The sequence below is a fragment of the Meles meles genome, chromosome 10 (genome assembly GCF_922984935.1).
Source record: "Meles meles chromosome 10, mMelMel3.1 paternal haplotype, whole genome shotgun sequence".
Classification (NCBI taxonomy): domain Eukaryota; kingdom Metazoa; phylum Chordata; class Mammalia; order Carnivora; family Mustelidae; genus Meles; species Meles meles.
This window is the reverse complement of record NC_060075.1, coordinates 86,423,260-86,445,533: the sequence shown is the minus strand read 5'-3', so window position 1 is coordinate 86,445,533 and position 22,274 is coordinate 86,423,260. Positions and strand designations below refer to the sequence as shown.

At 35.3% G+C, this 22,274-nt stretch overlaps 2 protein-coding genes across 3 annotated transcripts in view; one reads left to right on the top strand and one right to left on the bottom strand.

Annotated features, from left to right (window-relative positions):
• The window catches only part of RSBN1L (round spermatid basic protein 1 like), an 80,772-nt gene extending 59,442 nt beyond the window's left edge, over window positions 1-21,330 (top strand). Inside the window, exons 4-8 of the mRNA XM_046021391.1 lie at window positions 5,354-5,491; window positions 7,023-7,165; window positions 11,505-11,672; window positions 12,921-13,029; window positions 13,111-21,330. Of these exons, the coding sequence (XP_045877347.1) occupies window positions 5,354-5,491; window positions 7,023-7,165; window positions 11,505-11,672; window positions 12,921-13,029; window positions 13,111-13,755 (1,203 nt within the window). The 3' untranslated portion in view covers window positions 13,756-21,330. The remainder of the gene's footprint in view (window positions 1-5,353; window positions 5,492-7,022; window positions 7,166-11,504; window positions 11,673-12,920; window positions 13,030-13,110) is intronic.
• Window positions 1-22,274, bottom strand: part of TMEM60 (transmembrane protein 60) — a 46,020-nt gene that overhangs the window by 17,427 nt on the left and 6,319 nt on the right. The window contains exons 2-4 of one of the 2 annotated variants that reach the window (XR_006820567.1): window positions 11,540-11,660; window positions 5,384-5,458; window positions 3-338 (exon numbers count right to left, since the gene is read on the bottom strand). The gene's annotated coding sequence lies outside the window, so the exon portion shown is untranslated. Of the gene's footprint in view, window positions 1-2; window positions 339-5,383; window positions 5,459-11,539; window positions 11,661-22,274 lie in introns of those variants that run through there. The other variant, XR_006820566.1, reaches the window with a different exon arrangement.

The window sequence follows — 22,274 nt, the reverse complement described above, 5'->3', positions numbered from 1 at the left end:
GGGAAGCAGGCTCCCCGCGGAACAGAGAGCCCGATGCGGGGCTCAATCCCAGGACCCTGGGATCATGACCTGAGCTGAAGGCAGAGGCTTTAACCCACTGAGCCACCCAGGCGCCCCACAAAAACTCATTTTTGTACCTGTTTAGCTTTTATCCTTAAAACATTTGAGTTTTTTGGGTGGCTATGTGTGTACATGTGTATACAGCAGAATCACACACATATGACACAGACACGACAGTGGCAGGATCAGGGCATCCTCGTCTGAATTCTTTTGGTTTTGGAATTATTTTTACTTGTATAATAATGTTTTCCACCTTCATCTTTATCCTTGTGAGTTGCCTGAAAAATTTAAAAATGATGTGAAATTATATATTAATAGGTCATGTCATTTCTCTAACGTTGTGGCTCTGAGGTTATATAATGTCACTCAAACTGTATGATAAAAGTCTTTGAGACTAGAAACCTATACACGGATTTTTATTTCAAGTTTGTAACCTATCTATATCAATTCTTTTGCTGGAGAAAACAAAACCCTGAAAATGTAATAGCTTAAAGTGATTTCTCACAGTTCTTTGCGCTGTCTGGAGTGTTCTTATGGTTTTTGTCATCTGGTCTGGGGCTGGATGGTCTCATTCACGTCTGGTGGTTGGCAGGTCAGTTGGGAGATCTTGCTGTATGTCTGGTGGTTTGGTGCAGTGTCACCTAGAGTGATGATCACATTTCTTTCATCATGTAGCGGGTTAGCTTGGGCTCATACACATGATGGTTGTGATAGAGTTCCATAGAGCAAAGACAGTGCAATCCCCAGTGACAAGCCTCTGCTTGTGCTGTGTTTGCTAATGTCCATTGGCTAAAGGAAGTGAAATGGCCAAACCCGCATTCAGTTCATGATGATAGGACTGGTGCAGTCATGTTGCTCAGAAGTGAGCATACATACTTGAGAAGAATTTTTGGCCATTTGCACCTTCACAGTTGTTGTCCTAGTTTTACTACCAGCTCCATTTTGTTCAAATATTCATTTGATAGCAGGGAAACAAAAAAGGGAAGTAAGACAGGAGTTTTGTCTGTCAAGGAATAAATGAGATTTCTTTCTTGTCAGCTCTGTATTTAATCAGCATGTACTCTGAGCCCTGCAGTTAAAGCTATGAGAATATGAAAACTGGAACAATTGTCTGCGAACCACGCTTTCCCTTCCACCAAACTCTAAATATTGTTTTTATTTTATCCTGGTTCCAAGTTGTTTGTATCAAATAACTTAGGTCAAGGTGTTAACTCATGACTAAGTGGCCAAGATCTTAATAGTAAACAATTATTAAATCTGATGTGATCTTTAAGCTTTGCCCCTCTGGAAAATGAAGAAAGAATTAACTTTTTTCTGGGGTCATTCACTGTGCTAGGGAATAAAGATCATTTGATATGCCATCTTTGAACCATTGGCTACCTTTGCACTACATTCTCATTTTGACCATTTGTGCCTTCACATCTTCCTTGAATGCTTATGAGCTGACCTGTACAAAATAATACTGTGGCAGGTACAGATGCTCTGATTGAGAAAGGGGACTTTTTCCTTTATTGTACTGATTTAAAAATGAATAATAGCACTTTCATGCTTATTTTAGTTGAAGTTATATGGATATTTTTGAAATTAGAATGTTGACTAAATGTTATTACCTGTTAAATTTTGATTTGAAAGGCTAGGCCAGATGTGATGGGAGATGGCTCCCTCTTGTGGCACACTCATTTATGTTAGATTTTTAGATTGCCTAATAAGAATGTGAGGAGCTAAACTATTTCTTAAAATAAGACTTTCCCTCTCTTTTACCCCTCCCCTCAAAACACTCAGCAGAATTGAACCAATAGGCTCTTCTACCCTGAACCCCTCAATTTTTTTTCTGATAACTATTCTGTTTTTGTATTTTCTTCAGATTGCTCACTGTTATTCTGTGGAACTTTTGCTGTCTTGAGATGTCGATTGGTATGCTATAACAACTGAGAAAAACAGATTTGAAATCAGAATACTTTGTGTAATACTGAGCCAAATAAGTTATGTTTACTGTAAGACTTCTCAGAAATGTCAGTAATAGTCAGTGTGTCTGGTGAACTTCCCAAACAGAAAGAGTTTCCCAAACTTAACTGGACTATATAGAATCCTCTTTTCAGGGGCTGTGATATCAGGAAACATATTTTGGGAAACAGCAAGTTGTTTCAAGTGAATCATTCTTCATGGTTTTTTTAATTACTTATTACCATATTTGCTTCTTCCTTTGTTGTAGCAATTTTTATATATAAAATAAAACAGTTTTAAGTCTTACAGATTTTTGGCATTGTATTCCCTGTCAGAAAAGCTATTTTACTCTTTTGTAGCAGGCTGACCTCAGAGTCATAAGGTCTTTTGTTTGTTTTAAAAATTACTTTTCAAGTAATGAATAATGAATAGGATTTTAGTTTATTTTTTAAAGATTTTATTTATTTCAGAGAGAATGAATACAAGCATGAGTGGGGGAAGGGACAGAGGGAGAAGCACTCCCCACTGAGTGGGGTGGGGGGCGGTAGCCATGCAGGGGCTCAAACCCAGGATCCTGGAATCATGACCTGAGCCGAAGGCAGAGGCTTAACTAACTAAGCCATCCATCCAGGAGCCCCTTGGATTTTAGTTTAAACATAATTAAACAGTTCATTTCTTGTTAACCAAAATTTCCGAGATTTTGTTATTGGCACTTACTGGCAGTGGGTACAAGAAGTCTCTTATTTCCTGTTTTTTCTTTCCCTTTATAACATTTATAGAGGATGTATGAGGGGAAAGATAAACATGCAGTAATGATGTTGGTAGGTGTTTTGGTGGGGGTGGGAAGAGTGGGGGAAGGAGTTGTAGGAAGGAGATTTAGATTAAAAATGGTTTGTCTGTTCTAACAGGCACTATTTAAATGTGAACTATTGAAATATAAGCATTGGCAAATATATAAATACTGTTTCTTTTACTGTGTTGTCTTTTGAAAGGAGCTATATTTAAATTGAGAGGAAAACTATGTGTACTCTTTTTAACAATGCATTTTTCTTTTTCGGAAGCATGTAGGATATGTTTTAAAGCAGTGACATATTTGGTATTTTCTAGTAATTTTTTAACTGCATTAGAAAACTGATGGTTTGATTAATGTTTACCTAAGTTAAAAAAAAAAAAGATACAGTAATCTCATGTCCAGTATCATCAGGATGTGAGGTTTTTCAGATAGGTGATTTTTCTAGATAATGGAATTCTTTAGTTTTGGGTACCAAGATTTTAATGAAGATACCCTTTTTCAGTCTAGGCTTGTCATTATGATGCTATGTATCCTTGTTTCTTGCTACTCTTCCCCCTTCAAATTTGTAGTTTCTTACCCTTTATGATTTTAGAGATTAGTGAGAATTCTACCTAATGCAGTAACACATGTCAGGAGAGACCCTTTTATGAGTCATGGTCTTAAGGTATTTATTTCAGGCCCTCTAGAGATTCTTTAAACCCTTACCTGTTTCCTCCCCTACCCTATTGCCCTTGAATTGTAATAGTTGGGTAAATGAGTCTTGGAGAATTAAGGCTTTTTATCTTATGATATTGTAGATTTAATTTCATTCCATGTGAAAGGAATATTTGTTACATAGTATTTAATAAAATAGATGTCATCTGAATCAAGGACTATTTATATTTTTCTGAGAGGTATGTGGATTGTATTCTTATATTTTGTTTTACCTGCATATGTACCATCTGTATATTTTACCAAGAGATAGATATTGTTTTAATTTGATTGCATTGTTGTATGTAATTTGCCATGTTTAAAACACTAATGATTCCAACTGACGTAGTATATGTTTGAATATTGGGTTATTAAACTAGAAAGTTGAGTTAAATGGTAATATAAGTAAAAGTTACATTATAGTGCACTTTATTTTTTTTATTTTGGAGATAGAGTGGAGCAGAGAGGGAGAGAATCTCAAGTAGACTTCCCACTGAGCATGAAGCCCACCTCGGGTTCGATCTCATGACCCTGAGGTGATGACCTGAGCCAAGATCAAGAGTTGGGTGCTTAACTTACTGAGCCACCTAGGTCCCCCATGAAAGGAAGTACAGCTTTATAAAGATTTTTGTTTCCTAACATTAGGATATGAAAAGGCATAGATTTCTTTGCAGGATTTATATGTGTTTGCAGAATTCAGGTATCAAGATTCTTTTCTTTTATTTTTTTTAAAGTGGGTGGGGAGGTGCAGAGGGAGAGGGAGGGCTTGATGTTATGAACCCGAGATCATGACCTGACACAAAATGAAGAGTCAAATGCTTAACTCACTGAGCCACCCACGTACCCCCAGGTATCAAGATTCTTGAAGTGCAGGTTGTTTTATTTCAGTTGATACCTGAATGCTACCCATTTGCTAGCATTATGCAGGTGGCTTTACAGCTTTATGTAATTATTAAATTTCCTTCAGCAGTCTGAGGTAAATCATTCCACTTAAGGAAACTAAAATTGAAGGAATTCACGTGATATCTGAAGGTCACATAGCTGTTAGATAGTAAAGATTGAGTTGGGACCTAGCACTCCTGATTCTCAATCTCTAGTAGCTTTTCACGGAAGAGTTAACCATAGAAATGCAAACTGGATCCTAATTAATATGGTATGATCTAGAAGGGAAGATCATTCCTAGTGGCCTTTCAGACATACAAACCACTGGTAATGGTTAAATATAACATTTCAGGGGCGCCTGGGTGGCTTAGTGGGTTAAAGCCTCTGCCTTCGGCTCAGGTCATGATCCCAGGGTCCTAGGATCAAGCCCTGGGATCAAGCCCCGCATCGGGCTCTCTGCTCTGCAGGGAGCCTGCTTCCTCCTCTCTCTCTCTCTGCCTGCCTCTCTGCCTACTTATAATTTCTGTCTTTCAAATAAATAAATAAAAATCTAAAAAAATATAATAACATTTCAGGGAGACTACTTTTAGGAATTCCGATAAAAGATATGAACCGTTTAGGAAAATATAGGTATATGAACTTTTGACGATAAATTTCATTGGCCTTATAGGTCAAATAAAAAACTGTACTATGAGGAGAAGTTATAGTCTGCTATCTAGAATTATGCTGTGTATCCTGTCTGTGTTTTCATAAGCAGTGCATAGGAATAGCTAGAGAAGGTAAAATATTTTACTCTGGTATGGATTTTTTTTTCACGCCTTATTTTTAATTTTATTTTTTTTTTTACTGTTTATAAAGGCTTTTTGTTTTGATTTGCTTACCTCACATTATGTTCTAATATTCTCAGACAGTATAATTTGGTGTTACACAATGATAGCAAGCATTATCTTATTTATAACCTTTAATTAAATCCATATCCTTCAGGTAAAAAGAACATATTCTCACGGTACTTACAGAGCTGGCCCAATGCGACAGATCAGCTTGGTGGGAGCAGTTGATGAAGAAGTGGGAGATTACTTCCCTGAGTTCCTTGACATGTTGGAAGATTCACCATTTTTAAAAGTAAGAGAAAACAATATTAAGCGATCTAAATTGTGGGTGTCACTTTCATGCTCTGGGTGACAGAAATCATAGTAGTTTCAATAATACAATTCTTGTATAGTATGTGTGCATGTGACTCAGCTATTAATTATAATGGCAGAGCTAAGTGTTGAACCAAAAAATAACACTTGCTTGCTGCTGCCACTTTAGGATATTAGGTTCCATCTGTATATTGACTTTTTATAAACTAAGTACCAGAGGATTTAAGAAGTATAGGAAGGATGCCTACTAAATTAACTATTAGGACAAAAGAAGAGCAATTTGGCATTGTAGAAAACTGGCTTGGGAAATTGTACATCTGTATTTCAATCTTGGCTCTACCTAGCTGGGTTGGGCAAGCCATTTAAACTTTCTGGATTTAGTTTCTGCATCCATAAAACGTTGTGTTTAGGCTAGGTTGCTTTAAGGCCCCTTTGAATTCTTTAAATGATTTCTAGCCAGATTCTTTTTATTTTTTTCAGTAATCTCTGCATTCTAGAAAAATTTTTCTTCTTGTGGGCTGTTAGGGCTATCCCATTGAGAAAGAAATTTCTGAGCTATGTAGTTATTTAATTAGTAATTCAGAGGTCAGAATGTGACAGAATACATGTCTCTAATATTTGCCACATAACCTGTTGTAGATCTATTCTTTTCTCACTTCTTGTTCCATTTTCTAACTTTTTCTAACTTACCTTTTTCACTCTAATCCATTCGCCTTTCATTTACTTTTTTATTCCTTTTAAACCTTTTGTTACTTTTTTCCCACCTAGTAACATTACGGAATTTGATTGCATTTATTTTGAGTGGCATTTTAAAAATACCATTAATTAAATATTTTATTTTTGGATTTTAATTTTAAAGACAAATGAGCTAAATGCATTCTTCTAGGAAAAAATTCATGAGACAGTCCTACCCTTAAAAGGGGATGAGATGAATGAATGGTTTTCTTAAATACTATTCTCACATTCCATGGACAATGGCCCTTAGACATATCTCTATTTTTTTTAAAAGAAAAGTTGCTCTTAGATCAGCCACCTCTTTCAGGAACTACTAAAAAGAAATAATTTGGTTTTCCTCTTTGTTTTGTTAGGTTTTCATTATAGCTAATCAAAGAAGTATCCTTTTATTTTTGAGATTACTGTTTTTTAAAACAAATTTTTCATTTTTATAGATTCTCATGGAGAACACTTGCTTATTTTGCCAACTTATTAACATCATATGACCCTTATATTTGGTAGAAGGAAGAATAACAAATGATGAATATAGTGAATCATATTTCTGGCAGGGTTAGAGGAGGGAACCATGCAAGAATATTTACTCTTGGTATGTTTGTAATGGAATTTTTGAAGGAAAATGCATGACTACACAAGGGTATATTCAGTATAGATTTGTATTTCAAATGTATAAGTATAAAGGCATATATGAAATTTTGTCAGGGGGGCAGTATTCTTTCATGTGTATTTGAAGATGCATTTTGAAAATAATTGGTTTCTATGTAATTATTTGCCTCTAGTGTACACTGCCATGGGGGACACTATCTAGTCTAAAATTAGAGAGTCGAAAAGACAGTGATGATGGTCCCATCATGTGGGTACGCCCAGGAGAACAAATGATCCCTGTGGCTGATATGCCAAAGTCACCTTTCAAAAGGAAAAGGTATGTTGAATACAAATTTTTATTGCCAGGGATAGATGTTTATACAAGGGTGTGTGTGTGTTTGTGTGCGTTAGCTGAAAACTGGAGAAGGAAAAAAGGGAAAGTTAAGAGCATTTGGAATGAAAAGGGCTATACATCGTTAATGAAATTTTTAATAAAATATCAAATATAAATAAGGCTTGAGAAATGTGGGCAAATGACAATAAATTGTAATTAGGAATGGGAAAATGTCATTTACAACAAAGACATTATAAACTTTTAGAATAAGTTTAATAAAAATATTTAGAACCCATACTGAGAAAAACGTGATCTGGAAGATATAAAGTAATACCTACACAAATGAAAACCCCTACTATGTTCCAGATTGGAAAAAAATGATAGTCCTTTGAAATTTTTTAGCATTTTAGTTGAACTCACACTTCCAACACTGCATTTAATGATTTTAAAGTTTAGAAGGAAAAATAAATAAAGTCAACAAATAGCCAGGAAAACTGTGAAAGAGAAGATAAGTGAGGAGGGCCTTGTGTTATTAGATATTAAAAATAACTGTGAAGCTCAAAAAGGCCATTGGAATAGGGTAGAGGACCCAAATAGATCAAAGTATATTGAGAACTTAATGTATGAGATAGGAAGATTTCAAAAGGAAGATTTATCTAATGAGTAATGCTGGCATAATTGAAGTCCATTTGAAAGAAAAGCCATAGCCCCATCTCATACAAGAAGTAATTTCGAGATTTAAACATAATAGATAAAAAATTAAAATATAAGAATAAAATTTTTAAACCTAGGAGAGACCTTTCTTTTTTCTTTCTTTTTTTTTTTTTTAAGATTTTATTTATTTATTTGACAGAGAGATCACAAGTAGGCAGAGAGGCAGGCAGAGAGAGAGGAGGAAGCAGGCTCAAGCAGAGAGCCCAACATGGGGCTCGATCCCAGGACCCTGAGATCATGACCCGAGCCAAAGGCAGAGGCTTTAACTCACTGAGCCACCCAGGCACCCCTAGGAGAGACCTTTCTAAATAAGATAAAAATATGTAGGGGCGCCTGGGTGGCTCAGTGGGTTGGGCCTCTGCCTTCGGCTCGGGTCATGATCTCAGGGTCCTGGGATCGAGTCCCGCATCGGGCTCTCTGCTCGGCGGGGAGCCTGCTTCCTCCTCTCTCTCTGCCTGCCTCTCTGCCTACTTGTAATTTCTCTCTGTCAAATAAATAAATAAAATCAAAAAAAAAAAAAAAAAAAAAAAAAAAAAATATGTAATGACAATACTCTTTATTAAAGAAAAGTTAACAAGAAAGTTCAGAACTCTGATACATGGAACTAAAACACTTGTAATACGTGACAGACTAAAGTTAATATCATAGAGCGTTCCCAAATTGACAAGAAAAATGTAACACAACCCAGTAAAAAAATGGGACTCAGCCAGTTATACTAAAAGAATTATGAGGTATTATTTTTACCTATTACACGGGCAAAAAAGATATACAGCAATAATATTACCAGCTGGCAGCTGTGTGAGGGAACAAGATCATTTATATATTGTTGCTAGAAAGGTAATTTAACAATAGCTCATGAAGTTTAGCACACAGACGCACGCCCATGCACATACACACAAACTCTCTCTGTGATCCAGTGCTACCACTTTTGGAAATCTGTCCCAAGATAAGAAAGCACTAAAGGTAAATGTATAAGAATATTAATTACAGCATTATTTGAGAAATAAAATGGTCTGAATGCCCATTAACAGTGGAATGGTTGACTGCATTTTGGTACATTCCAATTGAAAATATGGTGAAATAAAATCTTAAAAAACAAAACAAAAACCCAATATCCCTTCATTTGGGGCTCCTAGCTGGCTCAGTCAGTGGAGTAGGAGACTCTTGATCTTGGGGTTGTGAGTTCAAGCCCCACATTTGGTGTAGAGATTACTTAAGAAAATAAAATCTTGGGGTGCCTGGGTGGCTCAGTGGGTTAAGCCGCTGCCTTCGGCTCAGGTCATGATCTCAGGGTCCTGGGATCGAGTCCCACATCGGGCTCTCTGCTCAGCAGCGAGCCTCCTTCTCTCTCTTTCTCTCTCTGCCTGCCTGTCTACTTGTGATCTCTCTCTGTCAAATAAATAAATAAAATCTTAAAAAAAAAAAAAAAAAAGAAAATAAAATCTTAATATATGGTGAAATAGTTTAAATAAATGAGTTATTTATGTGATCGGGAAGGATGACATTTGAAAAGAGCAAAATAATAGAGTAGTATAGTACATAGTATGAGTCTGTTTGTATGAAAAGAAACGTGTGTGTATTTATGTGAACACAGAAAAGTGTGGAAAAAATGTACACTGAGTTAACATTGGTGGGAATGGAGTGGGTGATAGATACCTTTTTTTTAGATCTATAAAGATGTTTTATTATTAATTACAGTGATTATTAATCTTGAAAGAAAAAAACAGAAAATGGTCACTGAGTAAACTGTAGGTCAGAGGCTATGTTGTGCTTGTTACTTAATGTGTTTCTAGCACATAAACAGAGTGTCTGCTGCTTAATATCTTTTGAATGAAATTTCTACCAAGTTAATTTATAAGTCGGTAGTAAATGATAAAATTGTATGTTCCTCAATGGTTCTTAACTTGGAGTTATAAATCATTTTGAAATCTGAAAGCCTCTCCCCAGAACAAATACAGACATCCACCAAGTTTTACATGTCATTTAAGGGAAATCACAGCCTTCTGAGTAAACTGTTTGTACTTCAGGATTAAAATCCATGTAAATGTGATGATTTCACATCACACTGTAGTCTGAGCAACTAATAACACTGCCCAAGGCACAGTGCTAAATGCTTCATATAAAGTCTTAATTCATTAGAATGTGGTGTTAATGAGAACAAAGTTGTAGGCATAAAAGCCTGCTGGCTTTCTGTAGGAATCAAGGTCATCATCTAGCTCTCTAACACCTATAGACCATCAATCACAAAGGCTGAAAAAAGTATGTTGTAGCATCACCTGTGTGTGCATGTGTGTATGTGTGAGTGTGTAAAATGACTGTAATACAAGCATACATACACAACGAGCAGTAAAAGTAGAGCTTGGGGGGAGGATTAGAGAACTAATATGACAGTGATTCCAGGTAAATTAAAGAACTGGTAAGAAAAGAGTGATTCTAGTGAGATTAGAGAACTAGTAAGAAAGAGTGATTCTAGGGGTTTAGACGAAGACGAGAGGAGAAAGTTCTGGGGGCAATCTGGAGTTGTCTCTGAAAGCAACAGAGAAACTATACAGAAAGGTAAATAAGATGATGACTCCTAGTCAAAGAAATTTCTCACCTTTTCCCCTTCTGTAGCTAAATTAGAGAGGGTTTTTGCATTGAATAGCAGCTTCTGTGTGCATATCTAGGTGAGCAATAGAAAAGAGTGCCAGTGGCAGATGGTTGGTTGTCCTTTAAGAGGGAACTAAGGGGGCACCTGGGTGGCTCAGTGGGTTAAAGCCTCTGCCTTCAGCTCAGATCATGATCTCAGGGTCCTGGGATCGAGCCCCACATGGGGCTCTCTGCTCAGCAGGGAGCCTGCTTCCTCCTCTCTCTCTGCCTGCCTCTCTGCCTACTTGTGATCTCTGTCTGTCAAATAAATAAAATCTTTAAAAAAAAAAAAAAAGAGGGAACTAAGGTTTTCTGTCTACCTCCAATAAATCCTGCACATTTTGTGGAAACACTTATTATTTGGTGTTTTCTTGCTATTTACTTGTTGGTCTTTCTCTCACTGGAGTATGAACTCCCACAAAAGTTTCCCACAAAAAGTGGGGAACTTGTCTGTTACATTCATTACAATCTTGTTCACTAGCTGAGTGCCTAGATAGGACCTGATACATAATAGGTATTCTATAAATATTAATTAATAGGTATTCTATAAATATTAATATATATTTTTTAAAGTTGATATATATCTTACATTAGCCATGTGGCTTGAGTGGGGCATGGTTCTACAGGTAAGACCCAAACAAACCTCAGGTAAAGATTCTGGACAGGGGAACTTTTGGGTAAACCACACCATCTCTAATTTAGTTGTCTATCCATCTTAAACCTACCACTTCCATGAAGGGTATGTTAGAAAAAGGAGGGGATTATATATTTGTTTTTGTTTGTACTTGTTCATTTTAACAATAGAACCTGATTTGGGAGCTGGTGATTTTAAAATTTCATTCTGTCTGAATTACGTGATTACTAAATGTTTCATGGCAATCAAGCCTCAGTACATCAATACAAATGTTTGAAGGCAATTAAACCTTAATATATAGGCCTGCCTCTCTTTCTCTCCCCACCTCCACTTTAATATTATATATATGTAATTTTATTTTAACAGAACTACCAATGAAATAAAAAACCTGCAGTACCTACCTCGAACCAGTGAGCCCCGTGAGATGCTCTTTGAAGACAGGACAAGAGCCCATGCAGATCATATAGGACAAGGTTTTGAACGACAGACTACAGCTGCTGTTGGAGTGTTGAAGGCTGTGCACTGTGGAGAGTGGTATATATTAACTACTGCTTTTTTTGTTTGTTTTTGAACTAGTGCTATTTTAATGAAAGGTTTTCTTGGGAAGTTTGTCGGTAATTCTCCACATTGTAAGAAAAGTTTCATTTTTCACTGTTATTTGGATATTCTAATTGTATAATTGCACTAAAGATTTTCAGTTGTTAGAAAATAGTTTTATTCTTTTGGGTTTGACTGTAATAATTTCATTTTCTAAGTGACTAGATGTGAAAACAGTTGTCTTAACTAAGGTTAAGGAAAACCTAAGGTTCACTTGGTGTTTACTGTTACCGTCATTGTCCCTGACGAGAAGCCTGCATCATTCTTACCCTTTTTTCCCTGTGTATTAATGTAATGTATAAGGCTTAGTTTTAAAAAAAAAATTTTTTTTTTACGATTTTGTTTATTTATTTATTTGAGAGGGAGTGAGAATGTGAGCGGGAAGGAGAGGGAGAAGCAGGCTACCTGCTGAGCAGGGATCCTGATGTAGGACTTGATCCCAGGGTCCTGGGATCATGACCTGAGCCTAAGACTGAACCACCCAGGAGCCCTAAGGGTTAGATTTTATCACTGGTTTTTAAAAATCTGTTTATGATTTGCGTTGGTATGATTTCTTTTGGGGGGTTCATGTTGCTTGGATTTCATTTCAGAATCCATTTTTGATCATCTGTAAAAATTATTTATATATTGCTAATTTAAGAATTTGGGCATTTTTTTTTAGAATTATATTTAAAGATACTATTAGCCCCTACAAATAGATTGATAGTAGTTTATTAGAACTGTTCTAATGAATCTCTTAATTTGTAAGGGTTACCAAGGAATTTTAGATATAACTGCAGTTATGTATGTCTTTATTAGAAGAAAGTATTCTCTTCTCCCAGTATTTACCTCTAATTTTTATGTAGTAGTTTCATCTTCAGCATTTAATTTGTTGAAGTATTGACCTTTAAGATAAGGCCCTTAGTTTTTTGATGTGCATAATTAACCAATTCAAATTATTTTAATTTTTAAAAATACGGTTATCATAGCTATAATAAAATGAAGTTACTTTTATTTATGTTTAGGTCAAAACTCGTGGTTTAATCCCTTTGTTTAAATATGTACAGTGATCTTCTAATTACATTTTAACTTTATTTCTAGGTACTTTTGTTTTGACCACAAACTATTTTTGCTTTAAATTTAATAAGGACTTAACAGAACAAAACATTGAAGGAAGATTCTTCATTATCTCATGTTCTTTTTTAGGCCTGCTCAACCCCGAATAACCAAAGATGTAATTTGTTTTCATGCTGAAGATTTCTTAGAAGTAGTTCAACGAATGCAGTTAGATTTACATGAACCTCCACTGTCCCAGGTATATCTTAAACCGTTATTGTCTTCAGTTTAATTTTTATTGTAGAAAAGACTTAATGGTATTCCTCTTTCTTTTTTTCAGTGCGTCCAGTGGGTTGATGATGCAAAACTTAATCAACTGAGGAGGGAAGGCATCCGCTATGCCAGGATTCAGCTGTATGATAATGACATTTATTTTATTCCAAGGAATGTTGTTCATCAGTTTAAGACAGTTTCAGCAGTGTGCAGTTTAGCATGGCATGTTCGGCTCAAATTATATCACTCAGAGGAGGAGACTGCTCAGAATACAGCTACTCATGAAACAGGCACATCACCAGATTCCACATCATCAGTTCTTGGACCTCACACAGACCACGTGGTTTGTGCTGTAAGCAAAACCTCCTTGGATTCTAGTTTTTCAGACAGACTTCATTCTAAATCTGAATTACAGCAGATTAAACATGAACCTATTGCATCTGTAAGAATCAAGGAAGAACCTGTGAATGTTTATATTCCTGAAAAGACTAGAGCACCGAATAATATGGATGGCAAGAATGTTAAAGCAAAATTGGATCATGTTCAATTTACAGAATTTAAGATTGACAAGGACTCTAAATTTGAAAATAGCAACAGAGATTTAAAGGAAGAATTGTACCCTGGAAGTCTCATAAGTCTAGTTGATATGAGGCAACATAGTTCAGCACATTCAAATCAAGATAGAAAAGATGATGATGACAGTCTGTGCTAAATTTGTACATACCATTTAAAAATTTTTTTTTTAAAGTTAATAATGTAATAAAGATTCATGAATTCTGAAAGCAAGCCAAGTACTTGCTCCCAAGTCTGTTACAAAATAGAGTTTATGTAGCTTTGTAACATTCCTCAGTGCCTGTCCATGACTGTGAAGGATCAAAGCACTTAGGGCCAGATGCACTGTAAACATAACAGGTTTAAACAAAAGGAATCTTTAAGAATCATTTGATTTGGAAGGTTTTAGAATAGAGCTGACATTAACATATATATACATATATATATATATATATTTTGTAATATGAGCCAGAATTCTTTTTTGACAATTTAAGGCTTTTCCATAGAGCTTATTTATACCAATTTTTTTTTTTCATTTTAATGTGTCAGCACTGTAGTGTAAATAGCTTTTCAAAAATCTTTTCAGTGTGATTTATATGGAAATGTGAGCCACTTAATAAAGGTTCATAATAATAAATAGTTTTCTGTTGGGTCTGCAAAAAGACAAACTGACAATTCAGTTAAATCATTTATTTGGTCTGTTATGTTTCTGCTGGTATATCCATTTAGAGTGGTAATGGAGTGCAAATGTACGTATCCGATTCTAGTGAATATTTAAATTCCCCACACTGTGTAAGCATTTTTAAAACCAAGATTCAGTTATGAAAGCATATTTATATATGTGTGTATGTATGGGAATATATATAGGTATGTATATCATATTTTGCATAACTTCCTAAATTGCTGAATAAGATGAATATGTGAAACTTCCTAGCCTCATTCCCTGGAATACATTTTAAAATATTTATATTCAATATTCAGAAAGCAGTTTAGGTAGTAGAAGCAGTTTTATAAAGTTGGGAGAAACAAGGTCTGTTAGTGGTATTTAACTCTTCTAACTCATGAAGTTACATGATCAGATTACATAGCCCTAACGTAAATCGTCTCTATAGTGTTTGGAATGAGAAAAAGTTGAGAATTTTCTTACTAATAAGCACCTGTACTATATTTAATAGTAGCTTAGTAAAAATCTTTAGTTACAGAATGTTCAGTTGTGAGCAGTTAAAATCGTCTTTTACATTTTTCTCGCAGAACAGGAGGAAAGTATGACAAATACAAAATCTTAAGGGCCATGACTCAACTGCCATATACAGAGATATAATTAACAAAATAAGATGCGTTACCTCATTTTTCTAAGGATCCTTCTCCCGACCCTGGCAAGGTAAACAACTTAGAGTACTGTTTTGTTTTGTTTTCCAAAAAAAGCTCTGGAAAGTAAAATTAGGATAGGAAACAGGATTCCCAGTGCCTAGCTAAAGATTACAACAAATCTCTTCAGTGATGGACTTCAGCACTATTTGAGACTGCTTCCACTACTGTAATTAAAAGGCGAATAGATGTCTTTAATGTATGCTTTGATAAAAGGAACTCTGCTCATTAGACATGTATTTTATTTATCTTTGGTATTTTTCTGGGGTCATACTTTGGTTGATGACTTTTAACTGAGATTCTTTGTGCTGTCTTTGGTTTAGTGTTGCTGTTGAAATTGTTTCTGCTCCAGCCTCATTTGTGGTACCCATAAAACTGCTTATCTTTATGGTTAGGAAGAAGCCACTTAAGAGGCATTTCACCAGAAAAGATCAATTGCAGCAGTGAGGTCATTTCTGGCCCACAGTTTAAAAGGGTTAGGCAAATATTGTAGGAAATCTCAATGGTTTATAGGAAATCAATATATTTGCAATATAGGAGTTTTCATGGGATAAGGAAGGTATAAATCATAGTGTAAATAGGGATTTGGTTTTATATGTTACCGTCAGTCTGCTCACCACTTTAATCTTTTCTTTTAAGCTAAATTTATCATTTGCATCTATCTTTTGGGGAAAAAATTCATAACAAACCAGTACTGAGAAACAGGAGAGCATGTGGTTAAATGTTTCCTTTTTTTTAAATTGAAGGGCAATATATTTAACAATATTTTAGTTTTCCAGTAGTATACACATAGATGCACAAGATCATACAATAATAAAATGTCTTTAGGGTATCCCTCCAAAATATTTTGAGCCTTAAACTTTTAACTAAAAGATGTATCTAAAACAACCACAGTGATTGCTTTTAGGTATACTTCCTTATATAACCAGTATTCAAAACTTCTCTATATTCTGAAAATTCAATGTTTTGTAAAATGCATTTTTACATTTGACGAATGCATCATACATTTGACAAAATTATGCGTTTAACAGTATAAATATATGAAATATAAATCAGTGGGCTCAGATTTCAAGATATAGCTTTGTCACCTTGAATAAGGTAATATCCCTTGTCTTATGGGTTATAATTTTAAAATCCTCTTCAGATGCAATCTAAGAACTTGCTGATTACCTTTATTAAACACAGATAATTTCTATTTCAATATTGCATTATATTAATGGTTTCCTAGTTACTACATTCCAGTTCTTTATCTGAACGTAAGTTTTTTTGTCGATATTTCTAATTTCTTGGACCAGAACGATAAAGCACTTGAGATGAGTTTCTGTATGATCTTATGCTATATAAACAGTCATCATGTAAATTATTAAACTGATACACAGACCTTTAAAAAAAACTAAGGTACCTCAGTGGTGTCTGCTACAGTGTTTGCTTTTTGTTTTTTATTTTTTTAATTATTTTGGTTCATACCCTTTAGCTATTGAAGAAGTAGAATCTTTCTCCATTCTCAGGTTAGCTGGTTAGCTAGCAAAAGAATTAAGCATTTGTGATATTTAGTTGAAAACTTGACTGAAGCCATATTCATTATCTCCCTTGTCCCTAAGGCTGCTGACCTTAAATAAAGATTAGGTTGATCTGGCACAACACTGTGTGTGTGTGTGTGCATACGTGCGTGTGAGAGAGATTATTGGGAATACTTTGTTTATTCCCACATAGATTCATTTTCAATCCATTCTGTAATGGGAGGGAGGGGTCAGAGAGGGTAGGGCAAATTTTATTTCTTGTATTATGTCTTCAAGGTATTTCATTAGTGTTCCTGAGTGTGAAACGGTTTTTTTCCCCAAATACTTCTTGCGGGTGAGATCATTTTTGTAAATAATAGATTAGCACTGTTTTGGTAAAGTTGCATTCAGTTACTTTGTTGGACAAGTTTATTGTCATGTAAAGCAAATATCTAAAAATTCATTTTACGTTTAGCAGAGATACAGGATTTGTTTTTAGAGTTTGAGAGGAATTTTCCTTGTCTTCCACCTTTCAATAAATATTAAAATTGATAACTGTAATCTTTTTACCTTTGTTTTGTATTATTTTCTTACATTTGACATTTTATTTTCATCTCGTCATCTTTAAAAGTTCTTGTTTCTGTCTTCAACTGAAACCATAAGACCTTGGAAGTGATTTCAATTTGAAAGTCTTTTTTCTCTTAAAAATTATGAGAAGTTGACTCATACACCAACCCAGAATATTGAGGAATATTTAGAATATTTAAGCAAGGCTGTTAAACTAGTTTGGTGTGGGTGCTGAGATGGCATGCCAAGTCACTTCCCTTCCCTCTAGACAGGACTATTTCTGTCCCAGGAGGGGAAGACAAAAGTGCATTGTTTTCAAAATACTTTTAAGCTTGTAAAAAGTGACATGATGGATTTTAGGTCTTCAGAGTGATAGAAGAGCTCTTAACTATTAATCTTCCACCCCCACCCGATGTAACTACATTGATATGTAAACAGAATTTTACTGGTTTTAGAATGCCTTGTCTATTTCATGAAAGAGTTATGTTTGACATGGTTGGCTCTGACAATGTACCTCAGATAAAATAATTAAAAGGATAACTCGGAAGAAGTATAAATTTCTATCTCTGCTCTGGCTTTTCTCTCTTTAACATACTGCATATTGCAGATGGAAACCATCACTTTTTAGAATGTCAAGCACAAGAGGGTAAAAGCAGAGATGCCTTTTCTTCTTTAAGTTTATAGATGTTGTATGTCATATCTCTACTGGGATATCAGGGAAAGGAGGGGATAACATCTGGCATTTCAGATTATCTTCCCTCTAGGACTGTAGACCTAATCAGGGAGTGTGAGTGAGCTGAGAATAAAATGTGGGCAAATATCATTTATGTTAATTAGAAATTAAAAGCAAAATTAAAACATACTACTTATATTTGCCTTCCAAGAACTACACTCTTAAAATACGTTTGGATCCTTCCACATATTTAGAATTTATGCATCTGTGTTTTTAAATTGTTGTATCTGTATGCTCTTCGCTTTGGTACTATTGAAGACTACAAACAGGCAGATTCAGAGACAAGTTAGTATATTTGCAAATATTTTGCATAATATGGTTCCACATCCTCCCTCTACCCAAGGTTCTTCTTTGAAATTTTGTTTTTAACTGAGCCAGACATTTATGTGAAAAATCATGAGTCTGTCTTCTTTAAAAAAACAGAAACAAAAACTTTTCTTTAGTCTGGCTTTTGTTTATGCTATTGTTCCATACCTCTTCCTCAGTGACAGAGTTCTTGGAAATCTCTGTCTGCCTTCACTTCCTCATTTCATTACAATTTTGTCTCAATCCTCAAATTTAATCACCCAGCTGAAGTGGTTCTCTCAAGGGTCACCTTTTGACTGCCAAATTCAGTGGATTCATTTCTTAATACTTCTGTTTCCTTATGGCACTTGTTAGCAATCTTTTACTCCCTCAAACGTTGTATGTATGACCTATCTGTTCTGTTTTGCTTTTCCATTTCTTGAGATATCTTCTTTTGCCTTAGCCACCACTGTTTAAAGCAGTCTCAAGTTCTTTAGGTATCTACACTTTGTCCCTGAATTATCTTCATAATCCCATAACTTCAGTCTGCTGCTTGCAATCCTCTGCCCCTACCCCCATTCCAATCCATTCTTTGTTACTACCAAGTTAATCTTACTAAGACATACATGATTATTACTCTTTTGCTTAGAAATATTCTGTGGCTCCTTTCTGAAAGAATAGAAGCCAGATGCTCAGCATCACACCAAAAAGCCTTCATGATATGGCCCTTCCTTTCCAGCTTCATCCACCAGTCTTCCATTGCTTCATCCACCAGTCTTCCATTAATGTGCCCAATTTTCAGCTTTACCAAGTGCCAGGACTTGCCATTTCCTTTATATACTTTTAAAATTCTATGCCTTTGCTGGGGAAATCTCTGCTTGGAATACAATACTGTGGAATCTTTTTTCATAAAAAAACTCTAGGTCAAACATCTCTTCTGTGTGTCTTTTACTGAGTTCATCCCTTACAGCTGTCCCTTTACCCCAAAGCTGGTGTAGAACCATTTCTTTGCCCTGCTTCTCGTGTCCCTTTGTTCACATCACTTAATGTACGTGTTAGTTAAGTACATGTTGGGCTCTACTTAAACCATTAACTTAGAAGTTACAAGTTTTTTTTTTAATCCCTTTGTATCCTTGACACCTAATATATACACTTGGTATTTAATAAATATTTGAAGGAACAAAAGTTGTACCTTAACTTCACTGGGGGTGGGAAAAATAATTACATATTAACCTGTCTCTGACTTTAATTCATAATGTAATTCTAGAGTTGTGATAGAAACGTGGAGAAAATTAGATCAGCAGGCACTATAAAGAGACCGAGTTTCTATTTTGTACTTCAGTCTTAGGAGTAAGAAGAATTAAGAAGCTACCTTTTAAACATCTAGGCCCATTGGGCAATGTGGAGAAAGTAAGTATTGTAAAGATTGTTAAATCTGTAAAACTCAACACACTCGTTACCAATTGAGGATAAATTTAAACTAGACCTAAAGTGATTAAAATGGGAAATATATAAAAAGCAACTTAATATCTTATAGTCTGAAGCAGTTTTAGCTTACTAAGTCTTAACTTGGCAAGATAAAGTCTCCCTATTGATACAAATATTCAAAAACTGAAAATACTGAAGGTGATAACATGCACTTATTTTTTTAAGTCCATATCCATGCCATTGCAGGAGTGGGATAAGGACACAAAGGTGGCACATTTTCACAGACTTGTAAAGCCACTTCACTTTTATGATACTATGCTGAGGGGATTTGAGTCGTAGAGCTATGGCTAATGAAAGGGGAATACACTTGTATAAGGTGGAGAAATCACTTAGCTTTTATTTCACATCTGTAAAAAGGAGGAGGAGAGAGTACCTATTCTGCTAATTGGTGAAAATTAAAATGAGAGAATATGCCCAGTGCTTAGTGCATTGGTTTATACATTGTAGACACTACAAATGTTAGCTTCTGATCCTGGAAGTAATATAGTAAAAAGAATAGTCAGAAGAGCTATGTTCTGGGTCAGCCTAATCATTTCATGCCTTTCTCACTAATTACCTTTTCTCTGTATTCCTCTCTGTAATTTTGGGCAAGAGATAGGCATCTAGGAAGAGGAAGATGTTTATAAAGGGGTCATGAGGAGGTAGGCAGATTTCCAAAACATACTTCTTCCTAGTTAACTGTTATGCCCAGGGCCAGCAATTCAAAATCATGTCTTATTACAGACTGCCTTTCCTGATTACAGATTTGGGTTTGTAGTATATAGGTAGTGGTAATAAATTTACTTTGTGGTGTAAGATACCAGTATGATTACAGTATGGCAATTTGAACATAGGACAAGCAAAGTGAGAGTAAAACATTAAAGTGTAAAGTAAATCCCTCTCATAAAAGCTTTTAGCCCAGGGTTACCTTATCTGGCATTTGATAACTGGATATATCTGATATGGATGCATTATATATATTTTTTTCTTCAATAGCAAACCTATTTTGGAAATAGCATTTGGAGTTAAAACTTCACCATTCGTCAATGACCATGGACTGATTTCATTTCATTTATCTGGGCGTTAGTTTTTCCATCATTATTATAATGAGGGTTTTTTTCCTTGTTTGTGTTATCCTAGTTCTAACACTGTAATTCCCATGTATCTTCACTATTTATGTCATGAATTATAAGAACCCCAACAACACTTCGAGGACAGCTAACGTTTACTGAGCAAACATGACCAACCAAGATTAAAGGAAACTCCTTTTGTAGTTTGTGACTTGTTTCTTGATATAATGCTAAAAGGACTCAGATTAATTTTCTCAGTAAAGAGAACTATTCTTGATGACACAGGTATATAGTAATATGCCTGCATATTACATATATTACTATAATAATGAAAATTGTTCTATGGTTTCCTCTTTTTTCGGCCATCACTTCTGTTCATTAGTCACCATCAGTTTCTCTTACTTGCTGCACTATAAAAAAGCAGAGTGGAAAGCAGATGACCTAATTTGTAAGGTTAATAACTCTTAAAATCACAGTAAACTTTAGACCAATGGGCCTTTACTTCTCGAAGCTGTGTGTAACAAAATTTCTTGGTACTTGAAAGCTCTCTCAGTGGATTTGTGTTAGATGTTTCATGTGGATTGATGGTACCACCATACCCAGCCTCTGTGTTCATGAAATATTGCTGAACAAGTTGTGAATTCTTTGAATATTTTCTACTTTTCATATTTTCAAGTCTTAAAAAAGTTATTTTGTTCACAAGTTGCTTTTACTCAGAATTATTTAAAAATTTTTTTAAAGATTTTTAAATGTATTAATTTGTCAGAGAGAGTGCGTGTGAGCGCACAAGCAGGGGTAGCTGCAGGCAGAGGAAGAAGCAGACTCCCGATGCAGGACTAGATCCCACAACCCCAGGATCATGACTTGAGCTGAAGGCAGATGCTTAACCAATTGAACCACCCAGGCATCCCTTACTCAGAATTTTTGATAAATCTTTTGCTCCAAACCAGATTAAGTTATGTCTTGTGCATGCTGACCTGGAAAATACTGGCTTCATAAGGAACTCTTCATGTTTAAGTTAAATCTTTGTATTATAAAGGAAATATCCTGGAACTAAAAACAAATATGAAGGTATCTTTATGCAATATTGTTTATATATTATTCTGTTTTGCTTTTTCTATCTGTGATTATAATTTCATCCCCTTTAATTAATGTTTTAAATGTATTCCAACCACTAAGGCTGTGAGACTGTGATTTACAAGAAATATGTATCTGGTCTTTATCCCTATCCCAGGCACAGAATTTAACACCCTTAGAATTTCCTAGTAGTATGGTAAAGGTGTCTTTTGAACTTACGTTAACGTGGTGACTTGGAAAACTCCTAGGCAACCTAAGGATAGAGGCTGATTGCCAGGGAGAAACAACCACGTGATTAAAGGGTTGGAACTTTCCTCCTTCCTTATCTCCCACAGGAGAGGAACTGGCGATTGGGTTCAGTCACCAAACCAGTGATTTAATTAATATGCTATGTAATCAAGCCTCCATAAAATCCTAAAAGGACAGGGTTCAGAGAGCTTCTGGGATGGTAAACACAAGGAGATGGGGCAAGAGTGGTATGTCCTGTGAGCATGGAAGCTGCTGGCCCCTTCCCCATACCTTACCATTCCCCATTGCCTTACCATTTCTTTCATCTTGCCGTTCTAAGTTATAATACTCTTTTATAATAAACCTGTAATCTAGTAAGTAAAAT